The 19,612-nt window shown below is 34.8% G+C and overlaps 1 protein-coding gene across 5 annotated transcripts in view; it reads right to left on the bottom strand.

Moving 5' to 3' along the window:
* Nucleotides 1-491: 491 nt before the first annotated feature.
* Nucleotides 492-19,612, bottom strand: part of LOC136040376 (aryl hydrocarbon receptor protein 1-like) — a 158,992-nt gene continuing 139,871 nt past the window's right edge. For 3 of the 5 annotated variants that reach the window (XM_065724637.1, XM_065724661.1, XM_065724670.1), the window contains 4 exons: nt 18,271-18,412; nt 13,741-14,571; nt 6,699-6,849; nt 492-905 (listed from right to left, as the gene is read on the bottom strand). In XM_065724637.1, coding sequence (XP_065580709.1) covers nt 6,726-6,849; nt 13,741-14,571; nt 18,271-18,412 — 1,097 coding nt within the window. In that variant the 3' untranslated portion in view covers nt 492-905; nt 6,699-6,725. Of the gene's footprint in view, nt 906-6,698; nt 6,880-13,740; nt 14,572-18,270; nt 18,413-19,612 lie in introns of those variants that run through there. The other 2 variants (XM_065724644.1, XM_065724652.1) reach the window with 2 other exon arrangements.

The following is a 19,612-nucleotide window of genomic DNA, read 5'->3' as shown; positions in this document are numbered from 1 at the left end:
GACCAACAGACTATATTTGTCGCACTCTTTAGTGCTTTCAGTAAAACATCAGTCAAATGATACCGTAATCAACTTTGGGAGGAGGGCGGCGGTAATCTTTCGTATACATTATAATTTCTGCTCGTTTGACCTGCAATATCACCATTTACTTTCATGTTATTAAAATAATTTTTTTATTAGCTTTTAAGTCACATAACATCGCAAGAGACTGTAAAAATTTGCTACTATTTTTTTTACTTGAACATTTAAATCTTGCCCTGTAAAATGAGAAGATTGCTTTGAATAGACGGAATACCTTATTCTGAGTCATATTTTATTTCTGAAAAACAGTTTTTGAGCTGAGTCAGGCAAAATTCATATCATTTTCCCTTTTTTTTCACCTAAAAAGTGCGAGATCAATTGCAACACTGTGTAATCATGGAAGACGAGCCCTAGTGCTGAACAAATATCCTTGCCCACGCCTACAACGCGCTAATGCTATGAAATGTGTATTAAAAGAAATTAATTTATTGTCAACAGTACAGTAATGAACTAAATGGTAAAACAATGGTAGCAAACAAGACATGACTAGAGATGAAAACACAGAAAGAGCGCACTCTAAATTCCAGGATTCTAAGAATGTTGTGCACAATAATGTCTAGTCCATTAGTAACGAATGTGGAAGCAATACTTTATATTCTCGATTTTCACACACATATAATTTACAATGTTATAATCCAAGGATGTTTTGAGGACTTCATTGTTGTCAAGTTACTTCTAATTTGAAGAAAAAAGTCCTGGGTTTGTTTGGAATGATACCAGCAGTATGATTTATTTTCACAGGAAAGGACTATTTTCTAGATATATTTATCAATGAAGTTAGTTCCACTGTCGTCCCAGGTGCAATCAAAGTGACGTCTATGGTTCTGAAAAAGAATAAGGTTGTAAGCATACAATCACTTTCTAAGTTTGACAATATTACTCATTGGCTAATGCTTAGTTTTGAGTGTATGTATTGTGTAAGCAGAATGGCAAAAGTCTTTCAGACTCTACGAAAAGCTTGAGCCATGAAACAATTTTTACCTTAACGCTTTCTATTACTACGTCTGGAAAATCTATGCCCTTTTCCATGATTAATTGAAAAAACAAACAAAGTTTCTCTTATGGAAGTAAAGAGCGAAGTTGAAACTTAAATGAACAAAAATTATTGCTTTGTAAATTATGCAATAGCCTATATATTTATAAAAATAGCTAAAAAAAAACTGGTTCGTGGTATTTTCCAATATAGGTAGAATTTTAAAAACTAATGGTTTATAAAAACTGACATAGCTTGTGTTTTTTTGAGAATTATAATTGTATGCTTAAAAGTTATCGATATCATGGTTAGTAAAAGACTATTGAGAGTCTTACAAATTAGCGTTTTATTTTCAGCATCCTGTAATTTTCAGCTCCTAAGAAAACTTCTTGTTCTTTTGGTGTTGTTTTTGTGTTTTCAGCAAAGCGCTAGTTTCTATAATTTTATCGAGTCAGGTATCACAAAATATCTATCAAGCATCACAAGTCAGTTTATTTGAGCGAGTTTTGTAGATAAATCTTGCGTAGACTAAAAGTGTGAAGCAATAATTTGTGTTTGTTTTAGGTTTCAACTTCGCTCGTTATTTCCGCAAAAAAAAACTTTTCTTAATTATTTCCTCTATTTTATTTTTAATGAGAATATACACTAATTTTATAATAAGGTCTTTATTTCCTTTAAGCGGTGTCAAAATGATTTTATTGTTGTTCAAATACAATATTAAATATATATTTTATTTCCTACTTTTCCTAAAATTTTCCACAAGGTAAGTGCAACTATGTCAAACAGTTACGAATTATATTTAATTATATTAAATAATATTAAAAGAATTATAACAAAATTATATTAAATAATTCGTTTAATAAAATAAAATTATATTAAACGAATTATATTATTAAGTATGTAAACAGGTTACGAATTGTAGGCAAGGAGCGACACGGCCCGATAGTAACCGAAGCTCTAAAAAACAGAATTTCGATAACATTTCACACCTCAAAAAAATTGGCTTTTTACGCTGATTCCAAATGTATAAAATTCATTAAGTTTAACGTTACTCATCAAAACCTACGAGCCTGAAAAAATGTGCCTGATTTTCAAAAAAGTGGAGAAACACCCCCCAAAAAATTCAAGCGATTTTAATGAAAATGATACCTTCAAATCCAGCATATCAGAGAACACTATGTCCTACAGCTCTTATCTATAAAAATGTGGAATTTTGCATTTTTTTTTTACCGGAAGAAAGATCGCGGATGCGTGTATATTTGTTTTTCTTGTTGTTGTTATTTTTTCTTAGGGATTGTCGCATTGAACCAATGACTCTAGATGATCGGGAGAGGAAGTAGAAAGTTCTAGAGCCCTTTTTAAGTGACCAAATAGAGCATAGGGCAACTAGCCCCCCTCACACGCCCCTTTTTTCCTCAGACGTCCGATCAAAATTTTGAGATAGCTTTCTGATTCAGAATAGCTGAAAGATCTATGAACTATATCCCGTGGATGAAACGACCCTCTCCCAACAGTCCTTGGGGAAAGGGCTGTAACTTACAGAAGTTGCCCATTGCTTACATATAATATTTGTTATTTGGAAATATATGGAATTCTTTTTTTTGGGAGGGGGATTTTCCAAGGAGAGAATTGTTCGTGGGAATGGAAGTTCACGGGGAACCGTGGAAAATTTTACAAGCGGGAGAAGATTTCCTAGTATGATTTGATAAATGCAGAAGAATTAAATTTCTTTTTCTTTCAACTAAAAGTAAGGATCAACATTAAAACTTAGACCGAATGAAAATTATTGCATATAAGAGGGACTGTCCCTTCCTCAACCTTCACCCTTTACGCTAAAGTTTGACTTCTTGTCACAATTCTTCAAGAAAGCACGCTCAAAAACAAGGGCTGATAAATTTAAATGAGAATTATTTTTTCATATCATTTTCTCATATTTTCTTATATTTTAATTGTTTTTAAAGAACTTCAAGACTTTGGCCTAAAGAGCGACTGTTGAGGAACGGGACGATGCGATAATTCTGTGTTTGTTTTAAGTTTTAATGTTGCTGCTTGCTTTCAGCTGGAAAAAAAACTTTTTTTTATCACAAAACTAAAGATTCCAAGAAGTATGTTTCCACCTGTATCTTTGAGACTTTGCACATAAGAAATTTAATTATCTTCAAAAACTGAAAATAAATAAGTGATATTTTTTCATTAGGCAAGTTTCTCTCAAAATGTGTTTTTTAGTTTTTGCTTACTAAGGGGGCATACAAGAGGGGGAATTTCATACCTCCGGTTAAGGTTTTTTGACATGGAGATTATAATGGCACCTTTGTTATGCTGCACAGCCTTCTCACTCCAAAATGTGTAATAAGACACTTTTTAATGGAGTTATTGAGACGAATCTATAAGATCCACGTAGAGAGGTAGTAGCTTTTAAATGTAGCTTCTAAAAGTAGCTTTAAATTAAGCATCTCGCAGCGATATTGTTCCAACATGCTAGCCTTGGCAGATAAAAAGAATTAAAAATATATTATGATATGCATGCTAACCATACAAAAAAGGATATTCCATGTTTATCAAGACAAGGGGCTCAAGGCTTCTAGATGAGCGTTTTAGAACATGGTAATGGATTGGTTGTCTTAGAATTTGCATTCTCTGGTATTTTGACCGTCTTTGAACCGAAATTGATGTCTTGCGAAACAAAATGGCAGAAAACGCCACTTTGCTATGATACGATCTCTGTTGTTGTTAAAAAGAACATTATCTGCAGTTAAACGATCAACCATCTTTGTAGTCACTGCAGCATTCATGTTATGACCACCTGACGATTTATGAATAAAGACGGAACTCGCAGCAGTATTCAAAATATATTGTAACGCTTGATCCGCATGCTGTCGGACATTTCTTCAAGGTGGAGAGGCCTAAAACCTCCTTTTTGAGCTTTAGACATTAACAAACCCATCGCTTATCTTAGAACTTGCATTTGCTGACATTGTAACCCTCTTCGAGCAAAAATTGATGTTTTGCGAAACAAAATGGCAGAAAATATCAATTTGCTGTGGCACGAACTCTTTTGCCATTTTAAAGGTCGTCATCTGATGGTAATTGATCGTCAATCTTTGTAGTCACTGCAGTATTCATGTCATTACCAGCTGACGATTCAAAAATGACGAAGGTACTGGCAGCAGCATTCACAACTAATTGTAACACTTGCTGTAGAACTATTCTTCAGGACGGGGAGCTGAAAAAGAGGTGTAATTTCCTATGGGGCAGGGAAAGCAACTGCCCCTCTTAGACCTCAGTTTTCTCCCTTCCAGACCCCAGTCCTTCCCCACTGGAAGTTAGTTTCTTCAACAGTCATGTCAAAACTCAGATAAGCTTGCATAATTCAAATATCCACAGAAACGGGTAAGTTTTCTTTATTAAATCTTTACCTTTATGGTACTATTGACTCACTTATCAGTTTTCACTGTCATTTTCACTTGATTTGAGAAAATTGGCTCCAATTTTGCCCCCCCCCCAGGATTTTGACAAAATTACACCACTGAGCTGAAACCACGTATTTAAAGTTTTAAGTCGTGACAAATCTATTGATTATCTTAGAATTCGAACTTCCTGGCATTTTGATCCTCTTTGGTAAAAAAAACAAACTGATTTTATGTTCCTCAACATGGCAGATAGCGTTCCTCATGCCCCGTATCCCAGAGAGATCTTGCTATGGCAAGATCTCTTTTGTTACTTAAAAATTTCATCAGCTGATGATGGGTTTTAAAGACCTTGGTAATGCAGCATTTGTGTCATTATAAGCTGGCGAATCATGCATAAACACAGAACCTATTGGGGTATTTACGGCATACTTTGGAGCCGTTTTGAAGATGAGGGGGGGGGGGCTTAATACCTCATGTTTAAAGTTCAGACCGTACAAGAATCTATTGGCTCTATTAGAATTTGTATTCTCCGCATTTTAACTCTCTTCGGGCAAAAATAGGTGTTTTGTGGTACAAAATTGCAGAAAATGCCACTTCACTATGGCACAAACTATTTGTTACTTTAAACAGACTCTAGATATTACAATTTTCTTTCAATTAAGCCCTCTGCTAACATTCCAAGTCCACTGGCTTGATACAATCGCCCTTTGAAAAAAAAAGAAAAATGGAGATACATCATTACTTCCAATGCAAAAAAAAGATTTCATTAGCTGTTAAATGTGGAGATTGTAATTTTGCTGTGCATGATTTTCAATCATGATGGCTCCAATGGTGCATTTTCCATGATGGTCTGACGTCATTCCCGAGGGGTTTCAGCTCGTTTTCGAAATTCCCATAAATTTGTTTTTGCAATAAACTTTTACTTTTAAGATTAATCAAAATAATAGCTACCACTGAATGAAAAGCTGGACGAAAGTCAGTTGTCTTTCAGCAGTCTCAGCACCCTTTTTGAGGTTTCGATTACTATATGCTATAATCCCTTACTAGCAACCATGACCATTATTGCAGCTATGAATTTTCTTTTGTTGCTTTTTGCTTCTTTTAGCCTTTCGCAGAGAAGAAATTTAATGGCAAGTAGTAGTGCATAATCTGTAGACCAATAGTAGAAAAATCAATAATGAATTAATAAATAAATAATTTTATTCATCGACCAAGCCCTTGCTGGGTATTTCACTGTCTGGATCATATTTTCATACATTTCACTGTATATTGCTGGGGAATTCTCAAGCTTTCTAATCCGCTAAGCTTTCTAAGTATGCTAATCTTATACCATAGAAACTATATGTTGATTATCAGTCTCATAGTTGGATAACGCTTAGTTAAAAATGAGTCCTAATATGGAATCATAGCACTAAATGACGTTGACGTGCGTGAATTTACTTCTAAATTAGGACTTGATTTCTAAACCAATCATTACTAAACTAACTGTGTGTTGTGTGCGCGTTTTTCCTTCTCTTTCGCTCGTTTACTATCTCCCTCTCTTTCTCTTCCTCCCTCTCTTTCACCCTTTCCTTTCTATCTCTGTAAATTTTTTTCCTTCTATAATTTATATTCAAACACACTGGATGACAAATGAATCAGACTTTTTTTCTTGAATATACCCAGATTGTCAAATATAAAAAAAAATATCATTTTATTCTCTGGAAAAAGATGACGCTGCCTACTGACACCTCGTTAATTCAAAGTAAACTCAGAGTACTGCGTTCATATTTGCTAAATTAAGCAGTTTTAACGTTTTTTGCTTAAGCTCCCTCATACTTTGTATCATCGTAAAAAGTAGCGTATGTTCTTAAGTTTGTCGCGGCATTTGAGTTCGACGGCATTTTCCCCTTGTTTGGAAAATTGAAAATGCCTTTTTTTTGTATTATTAGCCCTCATTTTCTTATTTCACGAAATAAAAAAATTCTTGAAAAATGGTATTTCCTTTATTTCATGCTTTTATTTATTATCTCACATTGAATTTGTTATTCATCTTCACTATCTCCTTATCATTATATACTTCTTAGTATGTAATAATACTATTAGCGAGCATTAAAAAAGCAAACAAAATCTTAAAATGGATTGACCAGTTATTTTTCCTTTTTCACACAGTAATACTATCATCTACAATACACAATACTGTAGATATCATCTACAGTATTACAATCATTTACAATAGAATAGAACAAACCTACCTATCCCTTGATTAAGAAGAGCGTGCGTCACCTCGGAGATGGACAACAAAGGACTCCGGTCCGTCCGATCGTAACTGCTGAGGGCGATGGAACTATTGCTGCTGCCACTGAGAGCGCCGCTGGTGTTGGTGCCGTCATCTCGGTAACAGGACTGAGAACCATAATAGATTAATATATAGGCCTAACAATAAAATCCCGTTTTAGATATGTACAAATTAATCTTCCCATCGTTAAATAAAAAAAAAACATTATTCGTGCTATCATTTATTGCAAGAAAAAATTTATGGTTATGTTAATATGCAAACTATCGCTAATATATAATTGTTAATACGGGATTCATTGCGGAATCCTCCTATATATAATCCTTTTCAGAAGAAATCGAAATTAGGATTTTCACTTTAAGAAAGAATTGTTTTTCTGCAAAAAGAGATTTACAATTCTCTATCAAGATATTATATCTTAATAGAACATAGGTTTAATTTCAAAAATCTTTGCCTGTCACAATAGCTCCGGGAGTTTTTTTTTTTTTTTTTTTTTTTTTTTTTTTTTTTTTTTTTTTTTAGTCAACTATCAAGGTTGACACAAAGGACCTAAAGGAGGGACCCACGTGATGGGTCTTTAATGTGTTTTCTTTCTTAGCGGCCTCCACGTATAAAAATTACGAAAGCGGGAAGGGCTCATGCTATCACAAACTAAAAGTTCTTGTGTTTATTTCAAGCGCTAAAACGAATCGAAGCCTTTTCATTCCCTTAAATTTTGAATTCAATTCAATGTTTATAATTTCTGCCAATGGGGTCCTCTTATGAAATTTAATGAAAATAAAATTTCATAAATTACAATATGGTCATAACTTCTGCACCACGGGCGTGTGCCCCCTATATCCCCCTAAAGCCACCTCTTGTGTGATATATCCATTTTGCATTATAGAGCAACAGTTGTGGCCTTAGGATTTAAAAAATTTTATTTAAGGAAAATACTGAGATAGATAATCGGATTAGAATTACTAGAAGGCTACGTAAATCGAAACCCAGTTTCAGAAGCTATAGTGGAGTGGGGCTGTCCAAATGTTACTAAAATTATTAAGCTAAAACCACTAGATCTTTTCGAAAGAAAGTAAAGAGTGGCATTGAAACTAAAAACGAACAGAAATTATTCTGTAGAGCAAGGGGCTGTTTCCACCTCTCTCCAATTTATCGTTCTGTGCGGTAAAGTTTTACCAGCGCTTTACAGAAAAATAATTTTCAGTGCAACAAATATAACCAGGCATTATTTGCAAGTATTTACCTTGCCGATTGCTTTAGTAACCTTTGAACTGAAAATAGTGTAGTTAAAAGTAAATGTGCATCTTGAGGTAATATGCATTCTTGAAGTAATATGAAATATTCTATGTATTTCAATCCCATTACCTTTGTGTTATACCTCTTGTTCTTGAGAATTCATAAGAAAACAGTAACAATATTTAGTATAAATAATGGGATGACAAGACGGGGAGAGGCGGCAGCTCCCTCATTTATAGAATAATTATGTCCGTCTTAAATATCGATTAAATATCGACTCTTTACTTTCATTTGAAAACAGCTTTTGTTTCCGTTTAAACTCTGTTTGTTTTCAATACCATATCCAGGGTTATATTAAATAAGAGGGAGGCTACCCTCCCATCAACCACTGTTCTCTTTAAAGTTTAACTTTCGCATGTCAGTGTCTCTAGATAAAAGGCTTATTCAGTGTATTTACTTTACAAAATAAGAGCCAAATTTTCCTAAATAAACTATCATCTCCACAATAAAAGGGATGTTTTAATCCCCATCACCATCCATACCGCACATCTCTAGCTATTTTCTTTCATAATCATATGTTCTTCCAAATGAAGGGAGGCGAAAAGTTGATATTACACTCAGCCCTTTTTCATCTGATTGTCCATTCAACTCATCTGAAGAAAGAAAGCCTTAAATTTTGGGCCTTAAAACTTCTTTTCCAGTTCTTAGTTACCCCCCCCCCCCTTCAAAGAATCCCGCTGGCCTTCACCCTAATATAATGTGTGCAGCTGTGCGATAGTCTATAGCTGTTAGTTTTTTTTGGGAAATGGATCTATAATTGTGGTAAATTTCTTATGGACTATATATATATTTAAGGACGAACGTTATAACCTGTGCCAGTATGGCCTTCCAAACAACATATATCCACTCAAAGTGGCCTCAATTCCGGAAGCAGAAAGTGCTCTGCAATTTAAAAACCGGTTAAAGAAGCATCTCCTTGCGGGCGGTTGGTGAGTGTGGGGCTGGCTAACGAGAGAGGACAATTTAAGTAATTTTGGTATTTCTTCTGTTATTAATATATATATTTTTTTATTATTATTCTGTAATTATATTTATTATTCAGAAATTATTACTATTATCATTTTTTATTGCTCTTTTTTTGCGTTTATTTCAGTGATGATTTGCTTAATTGTAAGATTTAGTAATTGTGTGCTGGTTGTGTTTTTTCAAGCATATTTGAGCTTTGTTTGTAACAGGTCGTCAAGCCGCATGAATTATTTTTAATACGGTTGTTGGATACTTAAAAATCGTTCAGTTTATTTCGTGTACAAGGGGGATTAGCATCCATAGCGGCCTCAATTGTTCTTTCTGAAGATTGCAGGGTGAGGGAAAAATCCCAAGAAATCGTTTTCAGAGGAAATCCAGGAAAAATCCTAATTTTTTGCCCCGTACACACCGTCCATTTGGACACATTTGTTTGTATAAGATTGCGAAATGACTAGTGAGATTGTTTCCCTGTGTAAGAACGCCTTATTATTATGCTTATTAAATTTACTTTTTGTTTTCGTAACTGAATTTGATCCAGTGAATCAGGAATAAACCAACTATTTCCTTGAAAATACCTTCGCTTTTTATATCAGCCATAATAATTTGTCAAATTGTGAAAGGTATTGACATCTCTTTGTTTCAGAGGATAACAACTATTGAAATATTTGAACAGAAATAAATAACTTGAGACCCAATTCAGTCCAGTTTTGTATAAGACAATATTGAATATCGTAAAGTATTACGACATTTTAAGTTATTAGAATCAAAGCCCAAAAATACAGGAAAAAACTACTTATTTAACAGGAGGCTAGAGATTGGCTAAAACTTATTTAAGGCATGGAACAAAAACCAGTCTCTCAACAAACCACGATTAATAGCTAAACAAACAAAACTGAGAGATCAAGGGGAGATTGGGACTGTTTTCTGAGGAGATAAGATAGGAGAGGAGAGGAACTTTGGTAAGTAAGCTTTCTTTAACTAATAATGGCAACCACCTGCCTTATCTCAATTTCTTTAAATGTAAAGTTAAAATAATAATTACAAAGCCTTTTCGTCACTTTGTTTAAAACGGGGGAATCCTAATTTTGTTGACTTAAGTTATTTAGCAAAACTCTTGAATTCCCATTTTGGGGTCCGGACTTATATCGTCGGGGTGGTATAGTTACCACAACTTTATTCCTTGGATTGAGACTTTGTACTAAAGTATATTAAACCACAGCAGAGGGATGTGGTTATCTTTTAAATAGCCTAACATGTCTATAAGATATTTATTTTATTCGGTTCCAGGTCTTATGATGTTTCCTTTTCTTCTTCTTAGTGAAGGCCGAGTCTGTCTAAAACAAATATTATTGAAGTATAATTCAATCTAAGATTAATTAATCTTACGATTGCCCCTTTCTTAAGAACTCAAGTGAGTCCCTTCCCACAAGCATAAGATTGTTGGTAAGAGCTTAGAATAACCAGGGGTTTAGGGTGGAATAACTCACAACAAGGGAGCGAAACCTTTAAGGGCGTTGTACCCCCTTTTTCTAGTCTAGTGTTTCGTGGAACTTAGGCACAGTATTTTCACGTATAGAACTTGGAATTCCCTAGACTGTAGTCCTATTTACCTTCTACATTCGTTTTCTACATTCTGAGTCTGAATCCAGAAGAAATTTTTTTTCCCCTCTAGCTTTTTTTTACATCTCAAATTCTTTCTGGGCCGCATCTACGGCCAAGTAGCAGAAGAGTCTATGCTAAGAGGCTAGGGGGAGAGGAGTGTTATTAGATAAGCTAAGAATTTAAAGTTCTTTCTAGTCAAGGGAAATCCAGTCAAGGGTTTTCCCTGTTGAGACTAAGATTTACCTAAGGTCCAAGGAATACTTATTCTTGCTAAGATAAATAATTAGTAAATACCTTGTTTTGAGTTGAGCTGATGAATTTGTGTCTAATCAATCTAGGTTATTCCACGCTCTTAATTCACTTTAGAGCTATATAATTTACTCTTGCATTCTATTTGAAGTACGTGGACTGATTAAATAAAAACTGTAAAAGTAGTACAATTCACAGAATCTAACTTATTTGATAACTTAGATTAAGAATTTTGATGTTACAGACCCGAACTTTAATTAATTATCCAGGCCTACTATACTAGAAATATTTAGTAATCCTAAGCTTACAATAAATCTTTTTTTACTATGACGACGCTTGGCCAGTGGAAACGGTCTCCTTGGAACTGCAGACACACACCATATTAGACTAATCAATTCTAAAGAGAACCATTGGGGTTGGTTTTATTTAACAATACGAAATAAAACGTTTTCTCCTCTCTTTTTCTTATCAAATTTAACAATAAAATCAAGTTGTCGCCGAATTTCGAGTGCGAAAAAATAAATCACCTCGGTCTATTATGCTACCAAATAAGTTGGTTGTTTCCTTAAGAACTTTGGGTAAATGATTTTATAGATTCAAATCGATACCGATAAGGAAGAGAATTAAGTACTGCAAGTTACCCAAAGTCTGCTTAAGGCAACAACTAGACTTAGTTTCTCGCCCTAGAAATAGGACAATCTTATTCCTATTACTGTGCAGCTGGTTGTTTTTAACGAGAAAATCCACTTTTAAATTTTAAAGCCTCGAGATAAGAATTTGAATTTAAGTGCAAAGAGTCGGATGTCAATTTAGATTAGATTAAGAAAATTTGAATTCTTTCTTATTTAAGAAAGCTGTGTTTTATTTTGTAAAACTGAATTCGATCTTTTTTTCAGATCAAACTGTCGTGCAAAAGTAAAATTTTAGTGTAAGAGATATACGTTCGAAAAGAGGTTAGCATCCCCCCCATATTCAAGATATATGCTTAGGGATTATTCTCATAATTAGGGGCTATTGCTAAGCTTAGGGTAATTTTTTTTACTTGCTCTTTATTTGCCCATTACCTTTTAAAACACTTAATTGGAAAATTTTATTGCTATAGCAAATGCAAATCAATAATCCTTTATATTCTCGAGGCACTCTGGGAATTTTGTTATTTACTGTGAGATTGCTCTTGTCTTGGAGCCTTCACTCTCAAAGTGCTAGTGAGAAAAGTCAAGCATTAGCGTAACAAAGGGAGGTTTCATGGGGCAGTACCCCCCCCCCCCTCACCCGCCTCATATACAGGGTGATCCCTTTTTGTATTAATTTTGAATGCCAATGTTTACCTTCGTTTGATACCTTAGTAAATGTGATAAATCCAGCCCAACTAAGGGCATATTTCACAAATAATATATGAGTTACACCAAAATTTGTATTTTCAGGCTTCTGAGCTCATTATTTGCTAATCTAAAGCTTATGTCTCGGCATCAAATTTCGAAGTTAAGATCAATTCATTAAATATTTCACAAATACTGTTTTGTTTTCATCATATTTACGAGGCCAATATTGCGATATAGAAGGTAAAAAATCAGAACACATTTAATACATATTTCACAAATAGTGTCTGATTTTAACCATAGTTAGTACTTGTTCATTTTACAATTAAAAAGTCAGTAATCAAGACACAATAAATGTAGAATTTAAAGATAGTTTTTGCTTTACACTAAAGTAGCTGTGTAACCCTAAGTGCAGTTGCTCTTACTCCCCCCCTGGAAGCCCTGTAACAGGCAGCTGAACATATAATCGTATTCTTTTGTTTATACTAATTATTTCTTTACTGCATTGGTAATTTTAAATTTAGGAATTTTTTTTTACATTTTCATTTGTTGACAAGCTTTCCACTATATCCTTAAAACGTCATATGAAAAGAGGGCATTAATGTATTAATTTTAAATCACGACGTTTCTTTGCAGTATAACTTAGATTAGAGACATTGGACTCGTGTTCATTACGGGGAGCAATGTTTCTGGCTCAATGACAAGAACAGGGGTTTTTCCTTTTCTCGACAAATCCTATCTTGGATCGACTTGTTTTTATTTTAACAAGAAAAAAATATAGCTGTTATGTTTTGTATAACTTTTTTCCTGAAACTTTTGTCCTGAACTTTTTTCCAAAAATGAATTGTAATAAAGATTATATTTTTCTCTCCCAGGTCGAATTTGCAGAAACAGAGCTACTTCGAAGGAGTTAGGGGAAATTCGTAATGAATGTGGAAAGCATTTCAGTGCCTCTTTGTAAAAGACAGTCTGACATCTATTTTCAGTATACTCGTAAGCCAAAATTAACCACATTATTCAGCAATTTTTTATCTTATAGATTTTTTCTTAAGGAATCATACAAAAACCTGTTGCCGGATGAAGCCTAAGAACCTTTTTTCCCCTCCTGGTGAACAATGAAAGGGTAAACCCTTTCTTTTTGTGCATGACAGTGTTCCTATAATTCTTGTATTCAATAGGAGTATCTTGGCATTAGAATCCCGCATTTCCAAAGGTTATTTGATTTTCATACCACGGGAGCAATAGAAGCTGGAGCTAGAGCCGTAATTTTAAAACTCCAAACATCCGCTGTCAATTCTTTTTTTAGTTTTCTGATCCCCTTAACCAAATGTAAATTTCTGGAAGAAGCGCAACTTAGCACCAAAGCACAGCTTTTACATTAGGCCTACATACCATGTATAATTTGGTTTAGTTAGTTAAGGGCTCACAAGCTATTTTCCCTTGGTGAGTGATAAACTATTTGAGCCAAAATTCAACCCGTTAAAAAGAGTGAATGCAATAAGTTTTATTTTACATTAGTCCTTCACCGGAGAATCCATTCCTCATAAATGAGAAGAATATGAGACTCACTGTGATTGTGCAATATGCTGGTGAGCTGACGCATACTGTGAATACGCATAAGCCGGGTGATACTGAGTTGGCCATACCTCTGTCCCCGTCTCAGGATAAAAATATCCATTGACGATTGACGGTACTCTTCCTGACGAATTCCACTTGCAAGGGTCTTTCATATCTTCCGTCATACACTTTTTTGTATTATCATCATCCTGGAAATTATGCGGAGAATCAGAATGTCCCGAGCTTGATCCCCACATTAAAACTGTTTGTCTTCTATCATTTGAATATCTGTCTTTACTTTCTTCAATCTCCCTTTTACAATTGTCTAATCTTGGAGTATATTTGGCTGTCTGTGCGGGAGGGTTATAAAGCTGCATAGTACTATCTGCATAACTGGGATTGAAATAACTATTATGAGTATAATAATCTGGATAATAGCTGCAGCCACTACTCAGACTCCTATATTGAAATAGGTTATCGGCAGGTATGAATCGATTATCAAATGAGCCCACCGAGTAAAAACTTTGCAGATTGGGGATAGGCTGCTGATATGGATAAAGACCACTGTCACTAGGGTATGCAGTGGGATAGTTCGTTGAATAAGTTGCTGGCACTGACCACGTGCTAACACTTGTTTCGTTAGGATATTCTTCTTGTGGCTTTCGCCGATTTTTGCACGTGGAAAGAAAGTCTCTCAGTTGGGTTTTATAACGGCGACCAACCTTCTGAGTAGGAACTGGGGCTTCTTGATCTAACAGAAAGTTACTTGTTAAACCTGCATCAAGATAAGATACTTTGAAATCCATTGTTCGTTTTCCAAGCAAGTCGCGGCCTTCTTCTTCCCTAGAAGTAAGAAAAATACTAGGTATAATAATGTTTATAATACATTTAAGCAGAGTTACTACCAATGGGTACAGGCATTCATATTACTTGTGCTACTAAAAACTTGTCCCAGTGATACGCCACCGGAGTGAACACATACTTTAGCAATCCTTCCCAGTTCCCATCCTGGTTTGGCTGCATCTCCCAAAAACTTGAAGGGTTGAAATTCCTATAAAAGACTTTGTACCTGTCACATCTAGGCTGTTCTGATTTTCTGTTGTAGGTTAAGATATCATTCCCTAATTCAGCTTTTTCTGACGACATGTCAAACCCAAGATGTTCATTATGGAACTGTTCAGCGAAATAAATTTTGAAAAAAATATTCAATTAAATAGTTATCTTTAATATTGTGAATAACAAAATATTGTTACCATGCATTATTTTGGAAAGCAACTAGTACTGTCACAAAGATTTTAGAAGAAAATTCGACAATGAACTGCTTTAAAGTTAAACTTACATAACGTTCAAAGTTAAAATCAGCCAATTGGACTTTTACTTTTGCTTATTTCATATCAGCAAAATGTTATGTCAATTAGATTATTAAATTTAATCCCTACTTCTAGTGGATATAATGAGAAAAATAAATTTTACGTTAAGAACTAGAATATGTGATTCTAAGATAAATTGATACACTTAATTCAAAAATATACTCCAAATTTTTTCACCAACCGTATCTCAAAGTGATTAATTTTCCAAATTTGCACTTTGTTTGCAAACGTATAAAATTGCAGTAAAAACATAACGACAATTAGTTAGCAATCGGGACGAACAAGTTGTATGCTAAATTTAAAATTTATAACAAGACTTTTTCAAGCACCCAGGAATTTATCTCGTGACTTTTTTATGGTTTGAAATACCAAACATTTTGCCAATAATTCAAAGCCATTGACGGAACTATTAATAGCCCAATTAATTGGATGTATTTCCAAATTTAGAATAAAATTCAATTTAGTAGCCAATAGTCATCCAGAAAACGGATTAAAATTGAAATAAATAAATATGATTTAGGACTATGTACAAAACCAAAAAGCAGCGAATTGTTCATACAACCGAAACATTCAGTTTATATGAGCAGATTAGTAGTTTAATTACTCCTTTAGAAATAACCTGATCTCTGAAGACTTCTCCTTTTGTTCCCAGAAAATGGTCCTCTACTCTTTGTCATTGCCTAAATATACATAGTTTTCGTGAATCATTCATTTCAAAATAAATTGGGTCCATTTTTTACCAATCCAAAGAACCACCCCAATCTAGTTGAAGCTGAATGTATATCAGCGCTGTTATACCACAGGTTTTGACCTGCCCTGTGGCTCATATATTTCAGCAGTTTCTCAACAGCCTTAAAACATTCATTTTTAAATAGCAGTTCACGTGGCTTTTTTGGTTTATTGCTCTCTTCGTCACTTGAAAGTTTATATCCTTAGCACAAAATATTTCTGCTTGCTAAAGTTTACTGGTCATACATGTAATAATACCCAAAAGTAACAGCTTCATTCTGAGTCAATCCAAACGTGGAACTTGTATCCCGAATTATGTCTTGTTTCAAGATTGATTCGTTCTAATACTGAGTCACTCTATTATTTTTAGCCTTGAAAGAGTTTTGTAATACTACAGGCAACAAAATAATTTTGGAAAAAAGATAGAGTTGATATCTTCAAACAAATGCATAAGGACTGAATTTTCACATCTAAATATGGTCTTCTGGTCACCAGCCCATGGAATACATTTGTTGGGAACATGTTGCGATAGATCCCTACATTCAAACCTAAAGTACAACTTTTAAAAGAAATCGATTCCCTCGACACTACCCCCTAATAATGATCCAAGACGTCCAGAATGAAATGATTGTTCACTCCCCTTTTAAGAAAACTCTCGAGGCACCCTTTCCCCTATCTGCTTTTTGTCCCAGACATCTACTGGCTGAAGTGCTTGTACTTTATTAAGATCTTCCGCTTTCTATCTTGTCTTTCCGCTTTTTGTTCGAGCTACACTATCCGCACCGCGATTGGCTGAATCTTGCTTTCCCACATTTTATCCAAGCAAGCGTCGTCAGAGCTGCCAACTGTCACTACTTCCTGTTCTTTTTGTATTTTTTTTTTTACCTTGTTAAACTCTTTCACTCGATTGACAGGGAAAATCACTATTTTTGTCAATATTTAGCTAAAATCACTGTTTTTTCACTCGGTTTCAAAATGATGATAGAAAAGGTTTTTACAAAGTAAAGAACTTCAAAGTAAATTACTCGTGCCCAAGGATACAACTACTTGCGGGTACTTTTCGCAGTAACCTGTACCTTACTCCAGTTGCCTTTCCGGTGTTTCCATTTAAAAGGGAGAATATAAAAATGTCCAGGGTAGAATCAAATTGAATAGAAGAAATCAAAAGCAGTTTGGACCGTCTGTCTTAACAGGCTTCTACCACTACTACTAACAATTCACTGCTACATCAAGCCGCCTGAAGCTAACTCTGCTACGCACTCTCCTCGTCTATCCCAATCTTTTCAATGCCTTTCTCTTTACACCCTCCCAGGAAGTTCCCATTTCCCTTAAACCTTTCCTTGTGACATCCTCCCACCCCAACCGGGGACGACCTGCTGTTCGTTCGGCCCTAGACGTTTTGCCAAAAATAACAATCTTTGGCAATCTGTCATCCTTCGTTCGCAAAACGTGCCCTAACTATCTCAACTATTCTCTTATTATGGCCATGGAAAGTGGGATTAAAACGCCCATTTCGTAGGGCCTGCTGTTTGAAATATGGCCAGTCTGTCGGATTCCAAAAACCATCCGTAGACATTTTATCTTGAAAACACAGACTTAGCTTCATGTTTTCCAATTTTTTTTTTTTTTAATTATGAAAAAAAAATTCTCGGTCTCTGCTAAATAGTTTTAACATCTTCATTGCACCCGCCGTCCTTACTAATAATGCAACCTAGGTAAGTGAAGCCGTCCACTGATCTTCTCATTACGCAAAGTCACCTTTTTATCTTCACTTATTCCTAGCTTTAGCGACTTAGTCTTCTTAACATTAATTTTTAAACCTATTCCTGCACACTGAACTCGCCAAACCTCTGAAAGTTCATTCATTTTGCTAGCACTTTCATCTAGAATGCTTAAGTTATTAGCATAATTTAAGTCTTGGAGAGTTTTATTGCCCAATTTGAGTCTCTGTTCTCCCATTGCCTTTGCTGCCCTCCTTAAGACAAAGTCTATCGAAACGATCCATATAAATGGGGAAAGAACGCAGCCCTGTTTAACTACTGATTTAATACGAAACCAGTTACTAACCAGTAACTTCTGGCAGGTACTTATTTTCACCTGTAAAAAGATTGGGATTTATTATCTAACTAATTATTTAGAAATTAAGTTTTAATTTCTTAAAGTTTTGTTTGAAACTTTTTTTAGGTTCAACTCCTAACTTTTCCCCCACCTTTATATTTTAAGTATATTTAAAAAAATAAAGGGTAAAATGTTTAATGTCCATAGGATAACGTATATATTTTTTAAATGAATTGAGAGTTCATTATTGGTAGAGGCACATTTTTGACTTCACTATATTCAAGCAAAAATCACTCTTCATAACCCGACATTTTTTCTTGCCCGAAACACCGGTAATTGGCAACCCTGAGAGATATTAATATTAATCAAAAACTTATGAACTTACATCAACGGACGGTGAGTTGAAATAATGAAGTCCGGTTTGCTGTTTTTGTAGACGAGACGAGACGAAGTTTGCAGCCATTGCCACTGAAATTCCTTAGTTTGAAGACGATATGCTATTAGTCCAGATGCCCCAGTTTTTAACACTACAAAAAAATAAAACAAATGACGTTCAGGGAATAGGTAACTGTTGTCTGTACTTAAACACATTTTGGCTATTGTTCACACGACAAGACAGAAAAAAGTAAAGGAGCATAATTTTGTCAAGTTAATAATGAAAAAAACTAGTCATTCAAGTAGCTTATTTGGCTCCTTTTCTATGGGATTAGCGTCTAGAACATCATGGTTGCAGCGGTAGCTGCAACCTAGTAAAGAGCAAACCACAGCCCAAAGTGATTAAAGTTAAAAAACACCTTTAGAAAAAAAAACTACCTAGTGAAAAAATTACCATTTGACACTGATTCAGGGATGGTAACTATTATATCGGTTCGTCTTAAAACTAAAAGTTTATTGCGAAAAGAAATTTATGGTGATTAAAAAAAAAGTGAAATCCCTCAGAAAAGGCGTGAGATCAAAATGAAAAGTGTACTATTGGAACCTGAATGGTCTAAAACCTTGTAAAGGAAAATTACAGTCCCCCTCCTTGGACAACATGGAAAATCACTTTTTTACATTGTTAGCACTGATATATCCCCTGTCTTTTTTTTTCTTTTTTTTTTAGCAGGGCTAGGGGGTGACCAGAACATCGTAGAGAGATGTGCAATAGCTCATTCGAACGAAAATTAATTTTTCTAGTGCTCTTTTTAAGTGACCAAAAAGATTTGGGGGCATCTAGCTCCCCTCCTCCCAAATTGCTCCAATCAAAAATTTTTAATAGCCATTTTGTTCAACATAGTTCAAAGGTACAATATCTATGGTTTTTGTGATGATATAACCCTCCAAAGCTCCTGGGGAAAGGGTTGTACCCTCTATCGGTATCGGACGTATTACTATCACGCGTATCGGTATGGGCGTATAGTTATTGGGCGTTTTGGTATCGCGGCTAATATCAGCAAGTTCCAAATGGCACTAAAAACGACACTTTGGTACCATCTCTCAAGTGGAAAAGCTGGGGATAATGGGCAACCATAACTTTATAGAGTGGCGTTTAATGGCTCATCTGAAAGCTACGCTCCTATCTACGTGATTTTTATCAATTTTTATCCGCAAGCGTGATACAGCACTAAAAACAACGCTTTTGGTGTCACTTCGTAAGTAGAAAAGCTTGGAAGTATAAAACGATATAACTGTGATAATTATTGTCACAAATCCTTAACAGGAATTTTGCAAGAACACCTCCAGTATGT

The sequence above is a fragment of the Artemia franciscana genome, chromosome 2 (assembly GCF_032884065.1).
Source record: "Artemia franciscana chromosome 2, ASM3288406v1, whole genome shotgun sequence".
NCBI lineage: Eukaryota > Metazoa > Arthropoda > Branchiopoda > Anostraca > Artemiidae > Artemia > Artemia franciscana.
This window is presented reverse-complemented; position numbering and strand designations above follow the sequence as displayed.